The sequence below is a fragment of the Osmerus mordax genome, chromosome 5 (genome assembly GCF_038355195.1).
Source record: "Osmerus mordax isolate fOsmMor3 chromosome 5, fOsmMor3.pri, whole genome shotgun sequence".
Lineage (NCBI taxonomy): Eukaryota > Metazoa > Chordata > Actinopteri > Osmeriformes > Osmeridae > Osmerus > Osmerus mordax.
This window is the reverse complement of record NC_090054.1, coordinates 7,016,143-7,037,005: the sequence shown is the minus strand read 5'-3', so window position 1 is coordinate 7,037,005 and position 20,863 is coordinate 7,016,143. Positions and strand designations below refer to the sequence as shown.

General features: G+C 42.7%; 1 protein-coding gene across 3 annotated transcripts in view; it reads left to right on the top strand.

Annotated features, from left to right (window-relative positions):
- Window positions 1–1,393: 1,393 nt before the first annotated feature.
- cdh23 (cadherin-related 23) overlaps window positions 1,394–20,863 on the top strand; it is a 361,974-nt gene continuing 342,504 nt past the window's right edge. For all 3 annotated transcript variants that reach the window (XM_067235776.1, XM_067235778.1, XM_067235777.1), the window contains exons 1-2: window positions 1,394–1,494; window positions 4,646–4,720. In XM_067235776.1, the coding sequence (XP_067091877.1) occupies window positions 1,410–1,494; window positions 4,646–4,720 (160 nt within the window). In that variant the 5' untranslated portion in view covers window positions 1,394–1,409. The remainder of the gene's footprint in view (window positions 1,495–4,645; window positions 4,721–20,863) is intronic.

Here is a 20,863-nt window from a genome sequence, read left to right as displayed (position 1 = left end):
ACAATGCATAACTTTAATAAGCACAATATATTCTTTATTCACCAGCCTAAAATACAATACAATCAAATCATCTCTGTCCATGACACTGCACCTTTAGCTTGCTCTGGGTATATGTGCCCCACACTGCCCGCAATATAGTTAGGCTACATCGTTATCCCCAAAATAGCAGTTCGTGGCCACGAATTAGTATTTCGTGGGAACGAATTAGCAGTCGAATTAGCATTTCGTGGCCACGAATTAGCAGTCGAATTAGCATTTCGTGGCCACGAATTAGCATTTCGTGGGAACGAATTCTTCTTTTTTTCGAATGTCATGTGTGGGGCTCCGTACAAATCTGCCAATTCGCTACATGATAAGGAGGGGGGATGGGATCGTACTTTGTACAGACAAACAGCCTACATACGAACCATTACAGGTAGTACCACTCTGCTAGTAGCCCAGGGAAAAGACGTCTGCACCGTAATGCAAATCATTATGTACTTGACTTATGTTGTGTTGCCAATATTTAACCCCCTACAAATCCTATACATCTAGTCAATGGAAGCTATGGTTCATTTAGTTAGTTTTCCTAAATGGTACTGTAGCCTACAGGAAAATCTGAGATGGTGGATATTATGGGTTCATTAGTTTTAAGTTAGTTGAAAAATAAGGCAAATGTACAAAGTTTCAGAATGTGTTTTCATATGGGGTGGAAATACCATCACTTTGAAAATTGGGGGCAAATTTTCCATTTGACTTACCATCAACAGCTTGCCAAGCTCAAAATTAACTTTTTTATTGGTAGCACTGGTACTTGGTAAATTTTGGGGGGGTTAGAGATATATTTTGTGCGCTAGAACGGAGTGCAGTGACAAGGAGTGATTGACGGCTAATGTTCACCAATCTAAAATCTGCACTAAAGTTAAAAACGTAAAGATGAGGTGTAGTTGGTTATGTAACGTTGGATAGAACAGTGGACAGGTCACTGTTTCAGCTCACAGCAGGCATATATTGTGCAGTAGGGTAATTAACAAGCGTTTTGTAAAGAAATTAAAACAGGTTGCACCATAACGATAATTTGCACCTGCACAAATGCTTATAAATATATTTTGAGTTTTCTTTTGGTTGCGTATGCAACCAAAATGGCACAATTTCAAGTCCTGGCTTGAGTTATTCAGCACTGTAGAGAGAGAGGGAAAAAAGAGTACTAACAATTACAATAGGCTTCCTCATACCGGCAAAATCCTAATAATAAACTAACATTTACAATAGGTTTCCTACTGCCGGAGGAATCCTAAAAGTCTTGCAAAAAGGGCACGTGTCTAGTCAAAGGAGAAAAGGGCAGGTTCTTGAGCATCTGCACATCACTGAAGTACTTACATGTGTATTTGTGCATGTGTGATTTACCCAGTGCGGAGCAGGCCCCAGTGATGTCGTGGCATGTGGGTCCTGGTGGCAGGATGACAGGAGTCAAACTCCTCCTTACCTTCTTCATCCTCCAATCTGTCTGCGAAGGTGAGGCTATTCAACAGTCAAACTCACGCAGACACATGCTCATACACACATATACTCATCCACCTAACGTCCTCTTAGTTTATAGTGCTCAAACCCTGAAATGCAGTCTTTTCCTAATCTCTTGCACTCCTCAACCAGCCACTTTACTTCTTTCTTTCCCCCCTTTCCTTCTCTCTGCCTTGTTTCTTACTCACCCTCTCTCACATCCAAATTTTTACATTACTTCATCCTCATCCTCCCTTCCCTTTTTCTCACCCACTTTTCTTCTTCTACACCTGATTACCCACTTTTACAAGATTTCCTGGCATGGTGTATGTCTTTGAGAGAGAAAAGGTGTGTGTTTGTTTGACTTAGGAGGTATGTGTGTTTGAGTGTGTTTAAAAGAGGAGATGTGTGTGTTATGTGATGCTGAGTAAACTGCTGGTGACAGTCTTGCTTTGACAGGCAGGAGACACCTCCAGTAACCCTGCCAGAAAAAGCAACAGGAAAATGTATTAAGTGAATGCCACGACCACTTTGGATCAAGCCCAATGAGTTTATCAAGAGCTTTTACTCTGGATTCCTCCACTCTCTCCACTCCTCTCTCTCATCTCCTCTCTATTTAACCCATTTGCACACTGATTTTATCATGTCCTTTCTCAGACGTCTCCCTGAGGAGGCAGCTTGTCCAGCAGGTTAAACACTGTCTCGAGGCCTAGCTTGTGTGCTTCTCTGGGTAATCCATCCTTATCCAGGTGGCCGAGCACCCACCCATTCTCCAAAATATGAAAGTGCAGATCCAGATGCAGCTTGTTGCTCCCTTAAACACCACACCTTAGAGCATAGACCCTCAAAGCACTACTCCCTAGTAGTGTTGTCACAAAACTAGTACTCCCCGACCAAGAATGTACTCAAACAAAAACAGTTGGATGATACCAGGATGTCTTTAGTTACGGTAGAGTCGGACGCTGACAAGCACAGTGTTCGCAAAAAAATCTCACCAGAAGTCGCTAGCAGCTCTCTGAAAAGTCTCGAGATTACATTCTTTATCACTAGGTAGGGTGACCAGACGTCCGGATTTCGTCGGGACAGTCCGGTTTTCCAGCCCTTTGTCCTGACCGCTGTTGCGCGTCTTCCTTTTTGGCCTTTTGTCCTCCTTTTTGACCCTTCCTGCCCTTCCTTCAAACCTACGTGGAGTTCAGAACTCCACTTTGCCACTAAGAGCAGCAAAGATCAATATCGTGCCTTCTGTAAGCTCTGTCGCATTGATATAGACGTGAGTAGTATGGGGAAAGGGGCTTTAGAGCGGCATGACTGCGCTAGGCAATGGCACAAAGATAATGCTAGTTCTGCCGGGCAGGCTTAACATCATTTTTTGCTCCGAACACAACAACAACATAAAACAACCGCTGATGAGCTGACCAAATTATATTAATTTCTATTACAATTGAAATAGTTTGAGGAATGGTAATGTCTTATATTCGTATTTATCTTTTGACTAAACTTGTCTCACCAAAGACAACAGAAAATCAGTGCACTTGTATTGGATTTGTATTCAAATTACAAATGTTGACTTACTAAAATGACTAATGTTATTGTCTTATTTTCATCCTAATGCCCCCTCCCCCTTTTGACCCTTTGTCCTCCTTTTTGGACCCAAGTGTCCTCCTTTTCAGGGTCATGCTTCTGGTCACCCTATCACTAGGGAAGACGAAAAGTCGCAAAATCTTGATTAAATTGGCAACACTGGACAAGCAGCTAATGCAATAATAGTTTTCGACAAGAAAAGTATGGAAATAATGTGGTTGTGAGACAGATGACAATGAGAACATCGTTGATCACAAGAAACCAGTTTGCAACCATTACCATTCATGACCTTTATGGTGTGCAGCGTACTGCAAATGCAATACCTAATACAAAAGGAGAGGGCACAAGAATCACAATCAAAATGAGCTTTAATTGCCATGTAAGTTCACACAAGCAATTTACTGTGGCAGAAAGGTGCATACAATAAACATATACGGATCTTTAATATAAAAATTTGAGAATGTACAATAGTCTATACAATATTCTAAACAACACTAAATAATGTAAAATATAAAATAAGATAAGATGTGCAATGTGACTGGTAGAGACGAGATGACTTATAAGTGCAATAAGTGATGGATGGACTTAAATAAATGAATTTGTTTATGACAGTGGGAGTCCTTAGCCTTGCTGATGAGGCCAGTCCAACAGGATTAACACATTTTTACAGAGGGTTTTAGATGACATAATTTGCTGAAATTTGTGTTTTGGAGTTTGGAATGTATAACCGTAGACTCCCACCACTAGATGACCTCCCCTACAGCACCACCCCTGGTCCACCACCACTAGAGCATCACCCACGCCTAGACCCCCCCCCCCCCCCCCCCCCCCCCCCCCCCCCCTAGAGCACAAACCCTTACATTACCACCCCAAAAGCCCCACCCCTAGATCACCACATATAGATCATCACCCCTGGAGCATGACCACCTGAGTACTACCTCTAAGAACACTACCACTAGAGCACCACCCCAAGAGCACCATAGAGTGTGGCTATATTTCTGGCACCCGCTAAGATCCCCCGATACGTGGCGTGCTGGCCCTCTACTGAACAGTGTGCGGCGCCCTACCTTTCAAAGCAGTGATTGATTCTATCAAGGGCATCACATCAAACGGCCTCTTCTAGATCACGCATCTCTGTGGAAAGAAGTCCGCCAGGCTGATCAAAAGAAGTCTGCTTTGTTCCGTGATCATTTGGACAAAAGAGCTTGATCTGTTGCCTTTCGCCTGGCCGCCAGCACACTGCCCAGGCCCCCATACTGCCCAGGCCCACATACACAGCATGTCAGACAACTGTATTTACAACCTAGGGGTGACAGATCTGTTTACAGACAGATCCAAAATCAAGTTTTCAAAGGCAAATTCTAAACACACATACAAGACAACAAATAGAATACCACATCCATGGACTCTTGGAGTATATGTTTCCTCTACATTCACTTGGAGCCAGTAGAAGACAGTGTCGTCATACCAATAGCTCTCTCACAACATGCAGTTTATTGCACCAAAACAGTACTTTCACCATTTGAACAGTGATGGATCTATATTAGTAGTCATTGGAATATTTTGAATATTTCTCTTTTCACAGCCTCAAACCAGCCTCCACGCTTCACCAACTACTTCTTCCAGTCCTACCTGCTCATCTACGAGAACACGGCAGTGGGTGAGTCTCTGTCCTGGTGTGTGTGTGTCTATGTGCTTGTGTGAGTGTGTTTGTGTGCATGTAATTGTTCAACTATTCTTGAGGGAAACAGAAATAGCAAGAGTAGTATACAAAGGTAAAATTGTACTCCAACATTGTCTTGGTCCTCATGTTCAAATACTATTTCTATTTCAGGGGGATTAGGTTTATAGTTCGGGTTAGGATTGTGAATGTCTGTATGTGTGTCTGTCTGTGCGTGTGTTTGTATGTGTCTGTATGTTTGTTCAGATGATATTGTAGGAACACCCCCACAGCCTTGCAGCGCTGGGCTTAAGGGAATGCATAGATGATGCAAAACTGCAAAAACAATGGAAACCTGGCACCCCTCTGATCACTGTCAGTGTCGCTAGAGGCCTCAGTTGTGTTGCAAACATCATAAATGTTGTTGTGTCTGGGTGTTTCTGGTGGCACTGGTGTACATTCCAGACAGATATTCTAAATAGTTTTTCTGTTCATTTTTGTTCATGTTGGTGGTTTAGTTGATTGACAATTGGCAATTTGAGGATATCTACAGTAGCTTTTATTCCAGAAGAAGGCAGAAATTTTAACACCTAGTGGCCATATTATCCAGTACAATTTCTTCCCTACCCTCTTTTCACTCATAATCCAAGTCATGGGGGCTTCACTGCATGTGCATTGCATATTTAATTTGCCTCTTGGGGGGGCAACAAAGGTTATTCTAAAGCAACATGACCCACGGCCCATATCATTAACCTGTGTTTTCCCTCCCCCCACCATGTCACATATTCACACACATCTAGCCTAAGCCATCTCTGTAGACATAGTGGCCGTATTAGCCAAGGGCAAGGCAGTTGTGTGTGTGTGTGTGAATGCGAAATTTCCCTAACCACTCTCTCCAGTGTGCCCTCTGGCCATGAATCACAGTGTCCTCTCCCTGTATGTACATCTGGAACCCCCCCCCCCACAACACCATTGGTTTTTAAGGCCGTCAGTCATGTCCCCGGTGCGACCTGTGATGGCTTATTAAGTGGGGTGATTATGAGGGCGAGCTGAGTGATTGGACAGAGAATATTAGTCAACACTATTATTCATTAGCTCAGCAGATGTCCTCGTCCAGCAGACCTCGAAGTTCGTCCACATGTTGTCCAATGAATCAAGCCAGAGACAGGGCGTGTCACATAACATGGGTTTTATGCAACTTGTGTGTGTGTGTGAACAAATGCCCACAGGAGGGCTTGAAGGATATACAGACATCCCCCATCCACATACTCTGGACTTTCTATTCCCCCCTCAGCAAACGTACTATTTTTTACTTATTAAAATGTTGGCTAAAATATGTTATTTCTAATTGTTTTAAAATGTTCCTTGATTTCTGGAAATCATCTCACGACCCTCCAAGATCATCTCGCGACCCACCGAGGGGTCGCGACCCCCACTTTGGGAACCACTGGTGTAAACCACCTGGTGGGAGGTGGCAAGGGCACATGTTTGGGTTGGGTGATAAACTCTTGGCCCCTTATCTGTGTGCCCATGAGTGTCATATTACATCCCTCTCAATGCCTTGTGACTCAAACAAACGGTGCTGGCGCTTCTGTCAGAGCTCTGATCTGAGGTGATGTGGAAGTCTGGTGTGTAGCACATCCTTACATCACATCCTTACCTGGGTGTGTAAATGTGTGTGGGTATGCCTGCCTATGTGTCAGTTAGTGTGTCAGTGTTCTGTGTGTATGTCACATTGTGTTAGTGTTCTGTGTGTTTGTGTGTGTGGGGCTTATACTATTCTTGTGGGGGCCAGAAGTCCCCTTTAAGAATAGTAAAACAGGGACAATTTGAACATATTTTCTTGGTCCTCACAAGTTCAAGTGCTATGTTGTAAGGGTTTTTAGAGAGTTTCAGGTTAGAAGTGTTCGAGATTACTTTAAGGGTTGGGGCTAGGAGTTAGGAATAATTTTAGGGTTAGGATCAGAATCTAAGGTTAGGTTTACTGTTCAGCTTAGGTTTTTGGGTTAAGGTTAGTGTTTGGTAAGGGGTTAGACAAAACAGGATTTTGAATGGGATTGAATTGTGAGTACTGCAAGAATAGTAGTACAAACGTGTGTGGGAGACCGCGTTCTAATGTAGTTTACGGTTTTTATTTAGCAAACACTTATTTACATTACATTTACATTTAGTCATTTAGCAGACGCTCTTATCCAGAGCGACTTACAGTAAGTACAGGGACATTCCCCCGAGGCAAGTAGGGTGAAGTGCCTTGCCCAAGGACACAACGTTGTTTTGCACAGCCAGAAATCGAACCAACAACCTTCTGATTAATAGCCCGACTCCCTAACCGCTCAGCCATCTGACCCCCCCTTATTTATCTAAAGCGACTCACCGTTCTGCAGCCAAATGCTCTAACCACTGAACTATACCACCCCCCCCCCCGTTCTGTGTGTGTCCGTGTTCTGTGTGTGCTAGTATTCTGTGTATGTGTGTGCATGTGGCAGTGTTCTGTCAAAGTATGTGTGTTAGTGCACTGTGTGTTTGTATACTGTGTGTGGCCACCAGAGCTCTAGGATCATGTGTGTATTGTGGGTGTCGGGTTGGGAGGGAGGGGGTGGAGTTGCCTGTTTATATTAAATAGCTGTTAATTGTGTTCACTGTGGTAGAAAATGCGATGTGTAATTAGGCAGAGTGGCATCTTTGATGAAGCGCTCTCATCTCTTAATCCACTTTGCCCTGATCTAACAGACGAAATCCTCTGCTGGATAATTAGCTTGTGTGCACAACACTACATTTGTTTGGAACATGTAACTTCCATTCCCTGCTTCAGTGATCGGCTAGATCCGTCTCATAGTCCATGCTCAGGCATTGTGAAACTGCACTGAATTTATTCCGCTATTAATGCCCCAAGCCTGTTTAAGAATGTTATATTTTACCATGACAAAGAATTAATAGTAATGCTACAGGTTTATATGGATTTAGGGTATCTTCGGTTCAGTATGGCACTGGAAAGGGTTTACTTTGGAGAGGACTGCAGAGGATACACTATGGAGACACTCTAGAGCAGGGGTTCTCAAACTTAGTTTTTTTCTCAAAATGTCTCAAATGTTCACCCCTTATAGGGGTGAACATTTTCTTAGTACCCCCCCATAATCATAACACCCATTCAGAATACCCTTTGTGCTCTTAACTGGACACAATATGCTTGTTTTATTGGTGCAAATGGTCCCCATCTGTAGATTATAATATATTTGTAACTTTTTAATGATACAGCACAATTTTCCATCCATCCATCATCTTCCGCTTGTCCGGGGGTCGGGTCGCGGGGGCAGCAACCTAAGCAGGGAGGCCCAGACTTTCCTCTCCCCGGCCACTTCCACCAGCTCTTCCTGGGGGACCCCGAGGCGTTCCCAGGCCAGCCGAGAGACATAGTCCCTCCAGCGTGTCCTGGGTCTTCCCCGGGGCCTCTTCCCAGTGGGACGTGCCCAGAACACCTCACCAGGGAGGCGTCCAGGAGGCATCCTTATCAGATGCCCGAGCCACCTCAACTGGCCCCTCTCGACGCGGAGGAGCAGCGGTTCTACTCTGAGCCCCTCCCGGATGACCGAGCTTCTCACCCTATCTCTAAGGGAGAGCCCGGACACCCTGCGGAGAAAACTCATTTTGGCCGCTTGTATTCGCGATCTCGTTCTTTCGGTCACTACCCACAGTTCGTGACCATAGGTGAGGGTAGGAACGTAGATCGACTGGTAAATAGAGAGCTTCGCCTTTCGACTCAGCTCCTTCTTCACCACAACGGACCGATGCAGAGCCCGCAACACTGAGGACGCCGCACCGATCCGCCTGTCGATCTCGCGCTCCATCCTTCCCTCACTCGTGAACAAGACCCCGAGATACTTGAACTCCTCCGCTTGGGACAAGATCTCCTCCCCGACCCGGAGATTGCACTCCACCTTTTTCCGGTCGATAACCATGGCCTCAGATTTAGAGGTGCTGATTCCCATCCCAGCCGCTTCGCATTCGGTTGCGAACCGCTCCAGTGAGAGCTGGAGGTCACGGCCCGATGAAGCCAACAGGACCACATCATCCACAAAAAGCAGCGACCCGATCCTGAGGTCCCCAAACCGGACCCCCTCAACGCCCTGGCTGCGCCTAGAAATTCTGTCCATATAAGTTATGAACAGAATCGGTGACAAAGGGCAGCCCTGGCGGAGTCCAACCCTCACCGGGAACAAGTTCGACTTACTACCGGCAATGCGGACCAAACTCTGGCACCGGTCGTACAGGGACCGAACAGCCCCGATCAGGGAGTCCAGTACCCCGTACTCCCGGAGCACCCCCCACATGAGCCCCCGAGGGACACGGTCGAACGCCTTTTCCAAATCCACAAAACATGTGTAGACTGGTTGGGCGAACTCCCATGCACCCTCCAGAACCCTGCCGAGGGTATAGAGCTGGTCCACAGTTCCACGGCCAGGACGAAAACCACATTTACATTTAGTCATTTAGCAGACGCTCTTATCCAGAGCGACTTACAGTAAGTACAGAGACATTCCCCCGAGGCAAGTAGGGTGAAGTGCCTTGCCCAAGGACACAACGTCAGTTGGCACGGCCGGGAATCGAACTGGCAACCTTCGGATTACTAGCCTGATCCCCTCACCACTCAGCCACCTGACTCCCATTGCTCCTCCTGAATCCAAGGTTCGACAATCCGACGGACCCTCCTCTCCAGCACCCCTGAATAGACTTTCCCAGGGAGGCTGAGGAGTGTGATCCCCCTAAAGTTGGAGCACACCCTCCGGTCCCCCTTTTTAAAGAGGGGAACCACCACCCTGGTCTGCCAGTCCAGAGGCACTGTCCCTGATGTCCACGCGTGTTTCTTAGGACCCCCCCCCATAATCATAACACCCATTCAGAATACCCTTTGTGCTCTTAACTGGACACAATATGCTTGTTTTATTGGTGCAAATGGTCCCCATCTGTAGATTATAATATATTTGTAACTTTTTAATGATACAGCACAATTTTCCAATGTTATAATTTATGGCAAATTATTTTGCGGACCCCTTGGCCTTGGTTCGCGGACCCCACTTTGAGAACCACTGCTCTAGAGGGGTCATTGGAGATTCTGGAGAGGGTTTCACTGTGGAGAGGGTTCACAATGGAGAGGGTTCACTGTGGAAACTGGATAAGGTTCACTGGAGACTATGGAGGTAGTTCACTGGATATTCTGAAGGTTTACTGTGGAGAAAGGTCACTTGAGACTCTGGAGAGAGTTCACTGGAGATTCTGAAGAGAATTCACTCAATGCTATCTTTTGCAGCAGGTCCTGTAAAGCAAATTCCATGATTTGCTTCTCAGTACATTATATACGTGTGAAATGAGTTCCTGAAAGCATGTGCAAAGTACGAAAACTTTGTTGCACTGAAATGTGGAGTTAGACCGTAGAACAGTTTCTCTTCCATTTTCAGATCAGGTTTTAATAGGCAGAGGCAAAAAATGACCTATCTACGTCATTTTGACCCATCTATGTCAGATCACTGAATGGCTCCTAATGCTGTACTGTTATTGTAGCCTACATCAGCTAGCTAGCTTCAGGATGTCTCCCTCCACCCGCAACTGCATCTTCCCTGGATGCAAGAACTTCAGCTGCACTGCAACACTATTTAATTTCCCTATTGATGAGGAAAGTAAAAATAGGTGGATTGATTTTGTGAAGAGCCACGCTGATGGAAAGCTTTGGATAAACTCCGGTCGCACCTGGACCATCCACCGCCGCCAGCAGTTCAACACTCAGTTCTGTGTGCTTGTTATAATTATACTAGATAACTTTTCCAGAGGTATCTCTGCTATGAGTTAGTGCAAACCGCTAACTTGATATTAGGCTACTAGTGTAGACTGATGGTATTTTGGTGAAATGGTAGCTAATGTGCTAGAAGTAGTTGGAGAGCTCACTGTCTGCTGTCTCTGGTGTCCATTTTTACTCCTGTGTTACAGCTCAAGGGAACATTTCATTTATATGAATCTGTATGTTTCACTCATTGAACAAATAAATTCTAATTCTATACTGTTTTGTTCGGCTTGACGTAGCGTCCATTATCTGGGTCGGCAGTGAGGCGCGGAGCTTCAGCTCCTTCAGGAGACACGCCCCCCTCAAGCAGAGAAGAGTGCTGATTTTCACACAATTTCGTCTAGTTAATAACACATTCTTCTGTGGTGTGGTGAACTTAAAACTCGTTTTCAATTCCACTTTACAGGATCTTTACAGGTGACATGACATGCTGTTTTTGGATGCTTTTATATAGGCCTTAGTGGTCCCCTAATACTGTATCAGAAGTCTCTTTCCCGAAATTCAGCCTTGGTGCAGAATTACAGCCACTAAGTGGGCTAAATGCTTGACAATATCACTACTGTAGAAGGGAAAAACTTAAGGTGACGTTTGAGTCATATAGGTTAGGTTCATTCAACATTTACATTGTCATTTAGAAGACGCCCGTATCCAGAGCGACTTACAGTAAGTACATGCTACACTTCACTTTTTGTATTTTGAATTGTACATGAGCAGCAACAAATGTAGGCTATGCTTTTAAATCTATGCAATCTTCATAAATAATAAGTAGGCATTTTTATATAAAATATACAGAAACTAGAGAGGGTACAATTTCTGTGGAAATTGTAGGGTGTGCTTGCTTGCGTCGGTTGCACAGGGGTCCGTTTTTGAATGAAATTTTTACAACTGATATTTCTGTATATTTTATATAAAAAATGCATACTTATTATTTATAAAGATTACATAGGTTTAAAAGCATTTTTTTTGTGCTGCTCATTTACAACTGAAAATACGAGTGAAGTGTAGAATTAAATATGATGTCTTCTCATTTCCCCTGCAAGAGGCAGCCTCATAGCTGAATCAAAACGAAAAAATTTGCCAGACCGGTGTAAAAAAGGACCTAATATCTATGACTTAAACGTCCATGTAAGTTTTCCCTTCTCGTGATATTTTCAGGCATTTAGCCTACTCATATTGCATTCATTCATTAATAAAGAACCCCCTTTGAAGATTATTCTACGACGTTACCGGCAGTAGAAGATGGAATCGCGATTCAAACAGTACCATCTGCTAACTGAAAATATTCCCCCAAAAACGTAAATAAGCTTGACATTTATTTAGTGGAAAATCACTCATTCATAAAAAGCTCACTGGTAGCGATCATTGTCAGTAACAACGCAAAATGCGATATAGCCCTGTGTGGAGAAGCTGCCCCGGTAAATTCTACTACTACAGTACAGTACTAGACTACTGCTGTGTTCGTCTTGGTAGCGATTGCGTTGGTTGAATTGGATTTAACGTTCCGTTGTAGGGTTTAGGCTGAAATTAATTATTTTCATGAACAGATTGACAAAGTTTAGGCTGTGGCAATGAAGTTCAGGTTAGTAGTCAGATAGTTTCACCTATTGAAAGACTTTTGATTTAAGTAAGGGGAGTGCCGAACATGTTCTGTCGCCGTTTGACTTCCTAAACAGCTGTGTAGATGTTTTTGTAGTGTGTCTCGCATAGGCTACAGCGTTGCAGTGAGCAACACTGGTTTGAAACCACAGGGAATTATAATTTCACCAACAAATCGTTTACTTGTAGCTAATGTAATGTCATAATAAATCCTACAACGAAAATGTATTTGTGAGGAATGTTTAGTTTAACGATTGAAAACAGATGCATCATAGACCACTGTAGTATGTGTTGCCCGGGCAACACAGGCTAATGTCATGATGCTAATACTTACATTTAGTCATTTATCAGATGAAGTGTAACAGATAATACTTCAGTGAAATAGTAGACTACTGTTTCCTTAATAATATCAGCTTATATTGTACATTACACATCACAATTGTGTGTCATATCACAAAGTAAAATGAGTAAATAGTTATCACCCTGGCCTCTTTGCTTGTGGCGTTTCTGCAGCTGCCTTGCAGTAAAGCTATAGTTAGCCTAGCTATCCCCCAAGTTAACAGATGCGAAACGAATGTTCTGCCAAAGGTAGTCACGCGTGTTTTCGTGACGTTAGTGACGTAGTGACGTTAGTAACGTCAGTGACTGTGGCTAGCAAATTAGCCACCGTTAGCTTCACTTTTCGCCACAAAAACTTAACTTGAGCCTATACCATGCAACGGAACGTAAATCCCAATAGAAGCAACTCAATCGCTACCAAGACGAAACTTTTGACACTTAGGTTGTCTATGTAGGCCAAATATTGACTGAGTTTTAGGGGGGCAAAAATAAATAATACAAAAAAATACAAAAAATATATATATGTGAGAGAACAAAGGTTGTGCCCTTGCCGAAGGCAAAGCACACCCAATTACAGTTAATAAACGGACCCATCTGCAACCGATGCAGCAAGCCTAGGGATGGGACGTATGGCACTGACGCATCGATGCTTGTGTCGCAAAACCAATACACACAGTTTCGAAAAAGTGTTTTGGAGCTTCTATCAAATTACGAAACCACGTGATAGATGACGTTCAATGCTTCAAACGTCCCGAACTGGTTCGAAGGTTTGCAGCTCTTCTGAACCAGAGCCATAGAGGGAACGAAGCCACCGCTTCTTGTTAAAGACAAATCTCACATTGCCAGAGAAGCAGCACAAGGCATCGCTCGAGTTTCTTCCATGAGTCATTATTATTTAACCAAATCCGTATTATAATAATTATAAATCCGTGCACTTGAGTGTTGTATTTCATTGAAATGAAACGTAACATGATAGGACTAGGTAGGTCTATACAGTGCCCAGAAAACAAATGTTGATGATTCGTCAACATTGGCAACAGTAATAATAATTTGTAAAAATAAAGTCCCCCCAGTTCACAGTAGGCCTACATATCACAAATGTTAAGAATAAGAAAAAATCTGTGTAATCTAGTTTAATTTATATAAAAACCGTATCGTATAAAGTCCGTCCACCCGCATCGACAAGAAACGGCTTTTTCGGTGGTGTAGCTGGTTAAAGCGTTGTACGACAATGTATTAATAATGCGAGTCTAGATACCCGAGTTCTCGCCCCAGTGCAGGGAACCTCAGAAGATATTCTTTAACTTTTACTGTGAGAAAATGACTTAATTCTAACGGCCTACAGATGTATCACAACATTTTAATGTGTGAGCACTAATATCGGATAAAAATGAACACATGCAGCCTTAATTAAAATATTAAATAACGTAGTGTAGTCTACCGTCGGAGACAACCACTACGCCCCATTCAGCCAGTTTAAACGGCTGCTAGATGACGCTGTTAATTTTCAATGCGCCCACCCCTAATTGTCCCCTCTCTAGTTTACTGTGTCGTCTCAGTTACACTATCAGGGGTGGGAAATACTGAGACTTGCTAAAGTAGGCAAATGGCTAGTAGAACATACCATTTCATAATAATTTCAGTAAATCAAGCAGCGCTGCAAGACCCAGTGAAATGTTATATAGCCTACAGCTAGCAAACTAACCTTAGCTAGCATCGACATTGGCTAACTCAACTTCGGTAGGCTTTCCTCAGTATTTGCAAGCTAGCTAAACATATACTATATCTAAAATAATTTTGTAGACATAACAATGGATTTTGCCACTAAATGTTGGTGTTAACTTTAAATTTTTTCAAAAATGTCCCCACAGAGGCTGATTTACCAAGGGATCCTTTAAAAGGTGTATACTTTACAGTTGAATATTAGCTGATATTTAAAGTGTAACTGAACTGATTTATGAAGTACGGCTCATATGCTTATTAAAATAAGATCACAAAACTATCTGACAAGTAAAAGAGCAAAGAGCTAACCCTAAAAGAGCAAAATGTTCAATTTACATTTACATTTACATTTAGCAGACGCTCTTATCCAGAGCGACTTACAGTAAGTACAGGGACATTCCCCCGAGGCAAGTAGGTTGAAGTGCCTTGCCCAAGGACACAACGTCAGTTGGCTCGGCCGGGAATCGAACTGGCAACCTTCGGATTACTAGCCCGATTCCCTCACCGCTCAGCCACCTGACTCCCAATTTATAAATAAAAACGTTTTAAACTTTACTACTTGATAGGGATGTGCATCTCCATCACTGAGGACGATGCGATACACATCTTGATGCACTGCCAACGATCCGATACATTAAAGATACATCAAAACAACTACTAATGCGATACGATACAATTCACCCGTATTGCGATGCAATGCGATTCGACACGATTCAATGATATGCAATGCAAAAGAATATGATGCTATGCAATTTAATATGGTACATAATGATTTATTTCTTTGTCAGACAGCAAATCATCAATTAACTGAACAAGTGAAAGGTTTACTTCACATATTAAACAAAGTCTCTGACAAAAGATAAAATAACACCAGGCCTGGACCTTGCCTTAAACCAGTCCTTCTTTCCTGTTGTATGTGTTCTCTGAATGTAAAAAAGGGTAAACTATTACTGGCAGTCACAAGCTGCTGTACACAGCACTCATAACACCACACACTAAATTGAACGTCCTACTTTAAAGGGGCGATTGATAGCAAAACCGATTTTACCTTGTCATAGTTGAAAAATGACAGTTTGGTGTGTAAAATAGACATACAGTGAACCTCAAAGTCCATGAAACCTCTTTCCTATCAAAATGTCACTTTTTGAAACTGCAACTTGCAAACGCTAGCTTTTGAAACAGTGCAAGTTGTGACGTCACAACTTGCAGCATCAACTTTGTCACGCCCCAAAATTTAAATTTACACGCCCTCTTGTTTTCTGGTCCAGGAACATAACCGAGATCGCGTAGATCTCCAAAACCTTTCTAGCTAACTGCGCGCTGCTCGGTACTTCCACAGGAATTACAAATAAGAAAGTTCTTCTGCACACTTTTCACTATCTTCCCAAAGAACAAGACACTAGACAGGCATGGCTGATGTTTATCTATGGGAATATCCCTATTAAGTACGAAGTATTAATTTGCTCGGACCATGTCACCGAGGACACTTTCGAAAACCTGGGACAATGTAAATCAGGATATGCTATGAAGCTGTTGCTGAAAAGAGGTGCTGTTCCGACCTTAGGTTGATCACAACCGCAAGCTGTAGGATGTTGTCGCTAACAGTTACTAGCAATGCTAACGTATCCTGCCTGTATCTAGCATCGGTAGAATGTGTGATGATTTAGTTTATTGGCAATTGGGCTAACGTTATTTCTTGTTCCTGACTGTGTTTCATTCAAATAAATAACCTGTGTTGTCATGTAAATCTACAATTCAAGATGCATGTTTGTCCAGATGTATTTTTCAGCAAGATAGCTAGAGCTAACTGAAGCTGAGTTGAATCACGATAGTTTGTTTGGTAAGCTGTAGCTAGTGCTAACGTTACCCACCTAAGTCGATCCTGTTTGCTTGCACAGGGATCTTCTACGCTAGAGCTACATTATAGAAAAACATCTGCCATGCCCGTCGAGTCAACGTTAGCTAGACTCTAGCTCATCTGCTTTTTATTAACGCTGATTTGCAAGGAATGCTAGAACAGCTAGATAGCGAAAACGCCTAGAGTAGGCATGTGAACTAGTTTAGCTTGCTAATGCAAGAGCATAGGTAATTTAGTTTATTGGCAATGGGGCTAACGCGTTATTTCATGTTCCTGACTGTTTCATTCGAATAAATAACCCGTACATGTAAATCAAAAATTCACAATGCATGTTTGTCCAGATCTTTGGCAGGTTATTTTTTATCTAGCTAACTGAAGCTGAGTTGAATCACGATATAGTTTGGTTGCTAAGCTGTAACATTCTACCCACCTAAGTCGATCCAGTTTGCTTCGACAACAGAAGTGGAAACAACTAACGTAATCATTTCAAATGATATCTAGTCAATCTGTTGAAAACAGTGTTGTGTAGATAGATTTATTTGTACGTTTTTATTTCAAGTCTCCACCTTCGTTGTTTCAGTGAGTGTTGGCCGTGTTGCGTCTTTGCTCCACAGCTTCTCTCGTTGTAAACCAACCAATCAGCGCGCAGCTCATCTATATATTCATGAGCATACCATAAAAGGCGAAAACCTATCGTTTGTTCCCGGGAAAATTTCAGAGGATGTATCAGGGGGCATAGAACAGCACCCGGGCCATTTTCAGCCCAACCAATGTTACATACCCTATTCGGAGACCTTAAGGAACAGTGTGAAATACCCCAAAAACCCGGTCAATCACCCCTTTAAGGTTTTTCTCAACGACTCAGCTATCTCTCGTCTTTCACTGTGTGTCACTGAACAACAAAACTGATGTTTTACATGAAATTAGAAGACAGAACTTCTTAAAGCAGTAAAAGTGAAAGTTTGGGTTTGTTTGTTTGGGTTACTTACTGGTTGTAATCGCACCCATTGCAAGAATTTGTTGTTGTGGTACTGTTTTAAATGAGACCAAATGAGTTAGGCTGAAACTGAAATAGAAGATGCCCTGTCCACTTATAAGTCCGACATCTGGCAGCATTTCAGTTTTCCAGTCACTCGACAAGAGGATGGTAAAAAACAAACAGACAAAACACAAACTGTGCGTAGATAATGTAAAAAAATTAATAAACTGACACACACATCGGCGAACAGTTTTTTTTTTTTTACAGTATTTACATGCAGTTTGTGTTTTGTCTGTTTGTTTTCACATTGGGTCACATTTCATTTCCAAAGTGCATTGATGTCTTTACATTGATACTCTTGATCTGCTTACCTCTCCAGTCCCTCCACACTGGCTCTGCTTGGTGCTCCCAGTAACATATCCACACTTCCATGATGGACTTGTGTTCTGCTTTAGTCAATCATTCCTTATCTCTCCTAAGTCTCCCTCTATCCCTCTCTCCCCTCCTCTCCTTCCAATCCTCTTCCCCATTCTCTCTCCCAGGAAATAATGGTTTCCACGGTTCAGTGGCATCTGCAAACACGCCATCCATCATGACGCAGGGGCACGCCGAGTTACACAGCACGTGACATATTAGCTTGGGGCCCGTGTGCCCACCGCCCAGCTCAAACCCCATTGCAGCACCACAGGCTCCAGCTAAAGCTTCCTTTAGTTTTCATCCCCTCCTCCATCCTCCTTACCTCGCCAGGCCTGTCTGTGTTCACATCTCTCTTTCATTTCCATCTGCTGTATTAGGATAGATTCAGGTTGCCTCTAGCTAGTTGTCATTCCTATAAGTGTGTAGTGAAGTGCACATTCGTCATTGTTAGAGTATTTCAGTCTGTGCCCGTACTGAGTTGACTTACTCAGTTGCCTTGAGGACAAGCAACCAGGAAGGTGGTATGCTGATGCCCAGTTTCAGATGTTTATGTAGCATTGCTATGGACCTTACTATGACTAAATGTAAAAATGACAATGTACTGAGGGAGGACATCTCCAACATCACCTCAGCCTTGGTCTCAAATCCACCGGACCTGATAAAATTAATGTCAGGAATCATGTTCCGTCTTTTTCCATGTGTGTTTCTCTTATCCACTCGGTCTTCTGTCTGTCCCTCTGGGTCTCTCTCTTTCTCTCTGGGTCTCTCCATCTCTTTATCTCTATCTGGGGTTGTATTGGCCCTTTGTGCTCTTTTAAATTTGCCTCTGTGCCTTCTGTTGTCTGTTGCGTGACATGACGCACACGTTTTGTTCAGCTTTGGCTGTGTGTGATAGAAAAAGACAAACAAACATTGTTTTTAGCTATACATGTTCTTTTCTCTATCTCCTCCTTTCTCTAGTGTTATAGTTAATTGAAAGTGTCTGTTGGATTTGGGTGAGGAATCAGGTAAATGTTGCCACAGCACCCAAGACTGAGCTGACAGTGAGATAGAATGTGTAGATTACCTGACCACTACAGGGAACAAACACACACACAACACTATATGTTTAAAATAAGATATTGAGTTTAACAAAGGGAAAAGGAATAGTTGTGTGTGTGAATGTGTGGACTTGGATTTGGGTGAGTTTTGTGTACGTGTGTAAGTGGACCCTAGCTTTGTGTGTGTGTGCATCTGTGTGTGTTGAAAGTTGAAATATCCCTACCAACATTTAGACCTGAAATAGCGGCTACAATAGAGTTTTTTTTTTAATCCATTACATTGGGCTGTCAAACACTTGATACTCAACCAGAGAGGGTTACTGGTCCCTACAATCTGGCTCATTGCATTCTGTAAGGTAGGTGTACTGCACATGAACAGTTTCTGCTCACCACCACCTTGTGAGCAGTGGCGGCTGGGAAGCCCCCACAGCCCCCGTGAGGCGGGGGGGGCCCACACACCCTGAGAGCCCCACGTTTCAACTGCCAGGTAAAGGAATTCCGTAATGTAGGCAACGTAACAGATCCACTTCCATGGGCTAAATAGTCTCAAAATCCCTGAATCTGGCAACAATGGCTTTTGCGTATCTTACGTACCTTTTGCGCCATTACGCCTATTGAACACGCACATTTCGAAAATGCGAGACGTTCTGCCAGATGACGGTAGAGACATGAGTAAAAGAAAATATGCAAGCGGTGCACATTTGGGTCTTTCTGTGAATTATACATATTTGGAAACTACAAACTCTCCTGAATACAAATCTGTTTAAATCACTCAGATATCTTTATCACAACTGAAGTTACATAATTTAAAAGTTTACCTGTGTCAAAAAGTGATAAGGGAGAAAATTGTATTCAAAGATTCCACTCCGTTTCATTCTTCTGTGGCGAATATGGAAAGGAAATCCTTTTGTTCGTAATCACGTTGTGAATGTAAATGTCAGTTTAAGTATAGGCTACATAATAACTTCTCAGCAAAATTATTTTTAAGTTTAACAGCCTGACTTCCTTGATCAGTTGTTTGGGGCTGCTGCAGCGCTCAAAATAGCAGGCAAACTGAGCATTTGATTTGAAATGTCTTGGAAATCTTGCTAGTTGTCCAAAAACCGTTCAATTTAACTGTTTTTCATAAGTAATTAAACACTTTTTGTAGAAGAATGAACAATGAAGGTTATGGTGTTAACTATAGAAAACATCAAAAATCTCAATGTTGACAGAAAACAATTTTCGATCTTTTATGGCTTATAGCCAACAATGAGCGGCCGCGACATCCAACGGGTTTCCGCAGGACGCCACACAAATAGGCTGCTGTTGTTCTTTTGTTATTTTTAAACTTTTTTATTTCTCTCTCACATTGGATATAGGCTATATTTAAAGGTAGACAGCAATGTATAAGATAGGATGGAGTTACATTTTGTGTGGATTTAGGGGAGGGGCCTCGGGCTCCGACTTTGGGGGGGGGGCTCTGCAAAGTCCCGGCTGCCACTGCTTGTGAGTGTACTATGATTGATGTTGAGTAAATCATTTTGTCATAATATAAGAGAAAGACTTGGTTTAAAAGGAAAAAAACTAATCATAACATATCTGCTTTCCTTCAGTTCTAATCAAGAGTAAGCTAAAAAGATGTCAATTATTTTGCCACACCCACTTTCAAGAATTTCTTTCTTCTGCCTTTGTGTTAGAACTTTGTGTAGAGTTACTTGGCTAGCTAGAAGGAAGATACATTATAATATTAATTGGATAAACCCACATACCATATTTCTTCGATTAAACGCCGCCCTCAAATAAACGCCGCCCTTGAATAAACGCTGAACCAAAAATGAACATTGTGTAATGAACGCCACCCTCGATTAAACGCTGCACCCCAAAAAAACGAAAATGGTTATTTAATTGGTTAAATAACACAGTATTTATTACACAAGTAAATCACAAGTGTACTATAATTCCTTTGAAAACTGGTAGACAAGTGGCTTTCTTGCTACAAGTTTATTTGAAGCTTCTTCTCCAAATCCACCGTGAACTAAACCCACAGTATAACGAGAAAATAACGACCACATTAGCTTAATATGAACATACAATGACATGTGCAGCATGTAAACAACGTAAAATACAGACACAAAACAACATACCTCGTTGGCTGCATGCTGCACACAAGGGAATAGAGCTCCGGACGTCACGTGACTTTACTGTTTACGTCGCCATTTTGGCAGGAAAGTAGTGGCTAAAAGAACGGCGCCAGCACAGATTTCAACCTGTCCAAGTTCACTGCACACTTTAATTCAAAAGACATAGGCAGCTATAAAGCAAAATTTGATCGATTAAACATTAGTGATCCATATAAAGCCCCCGGAGCTATTTTTAC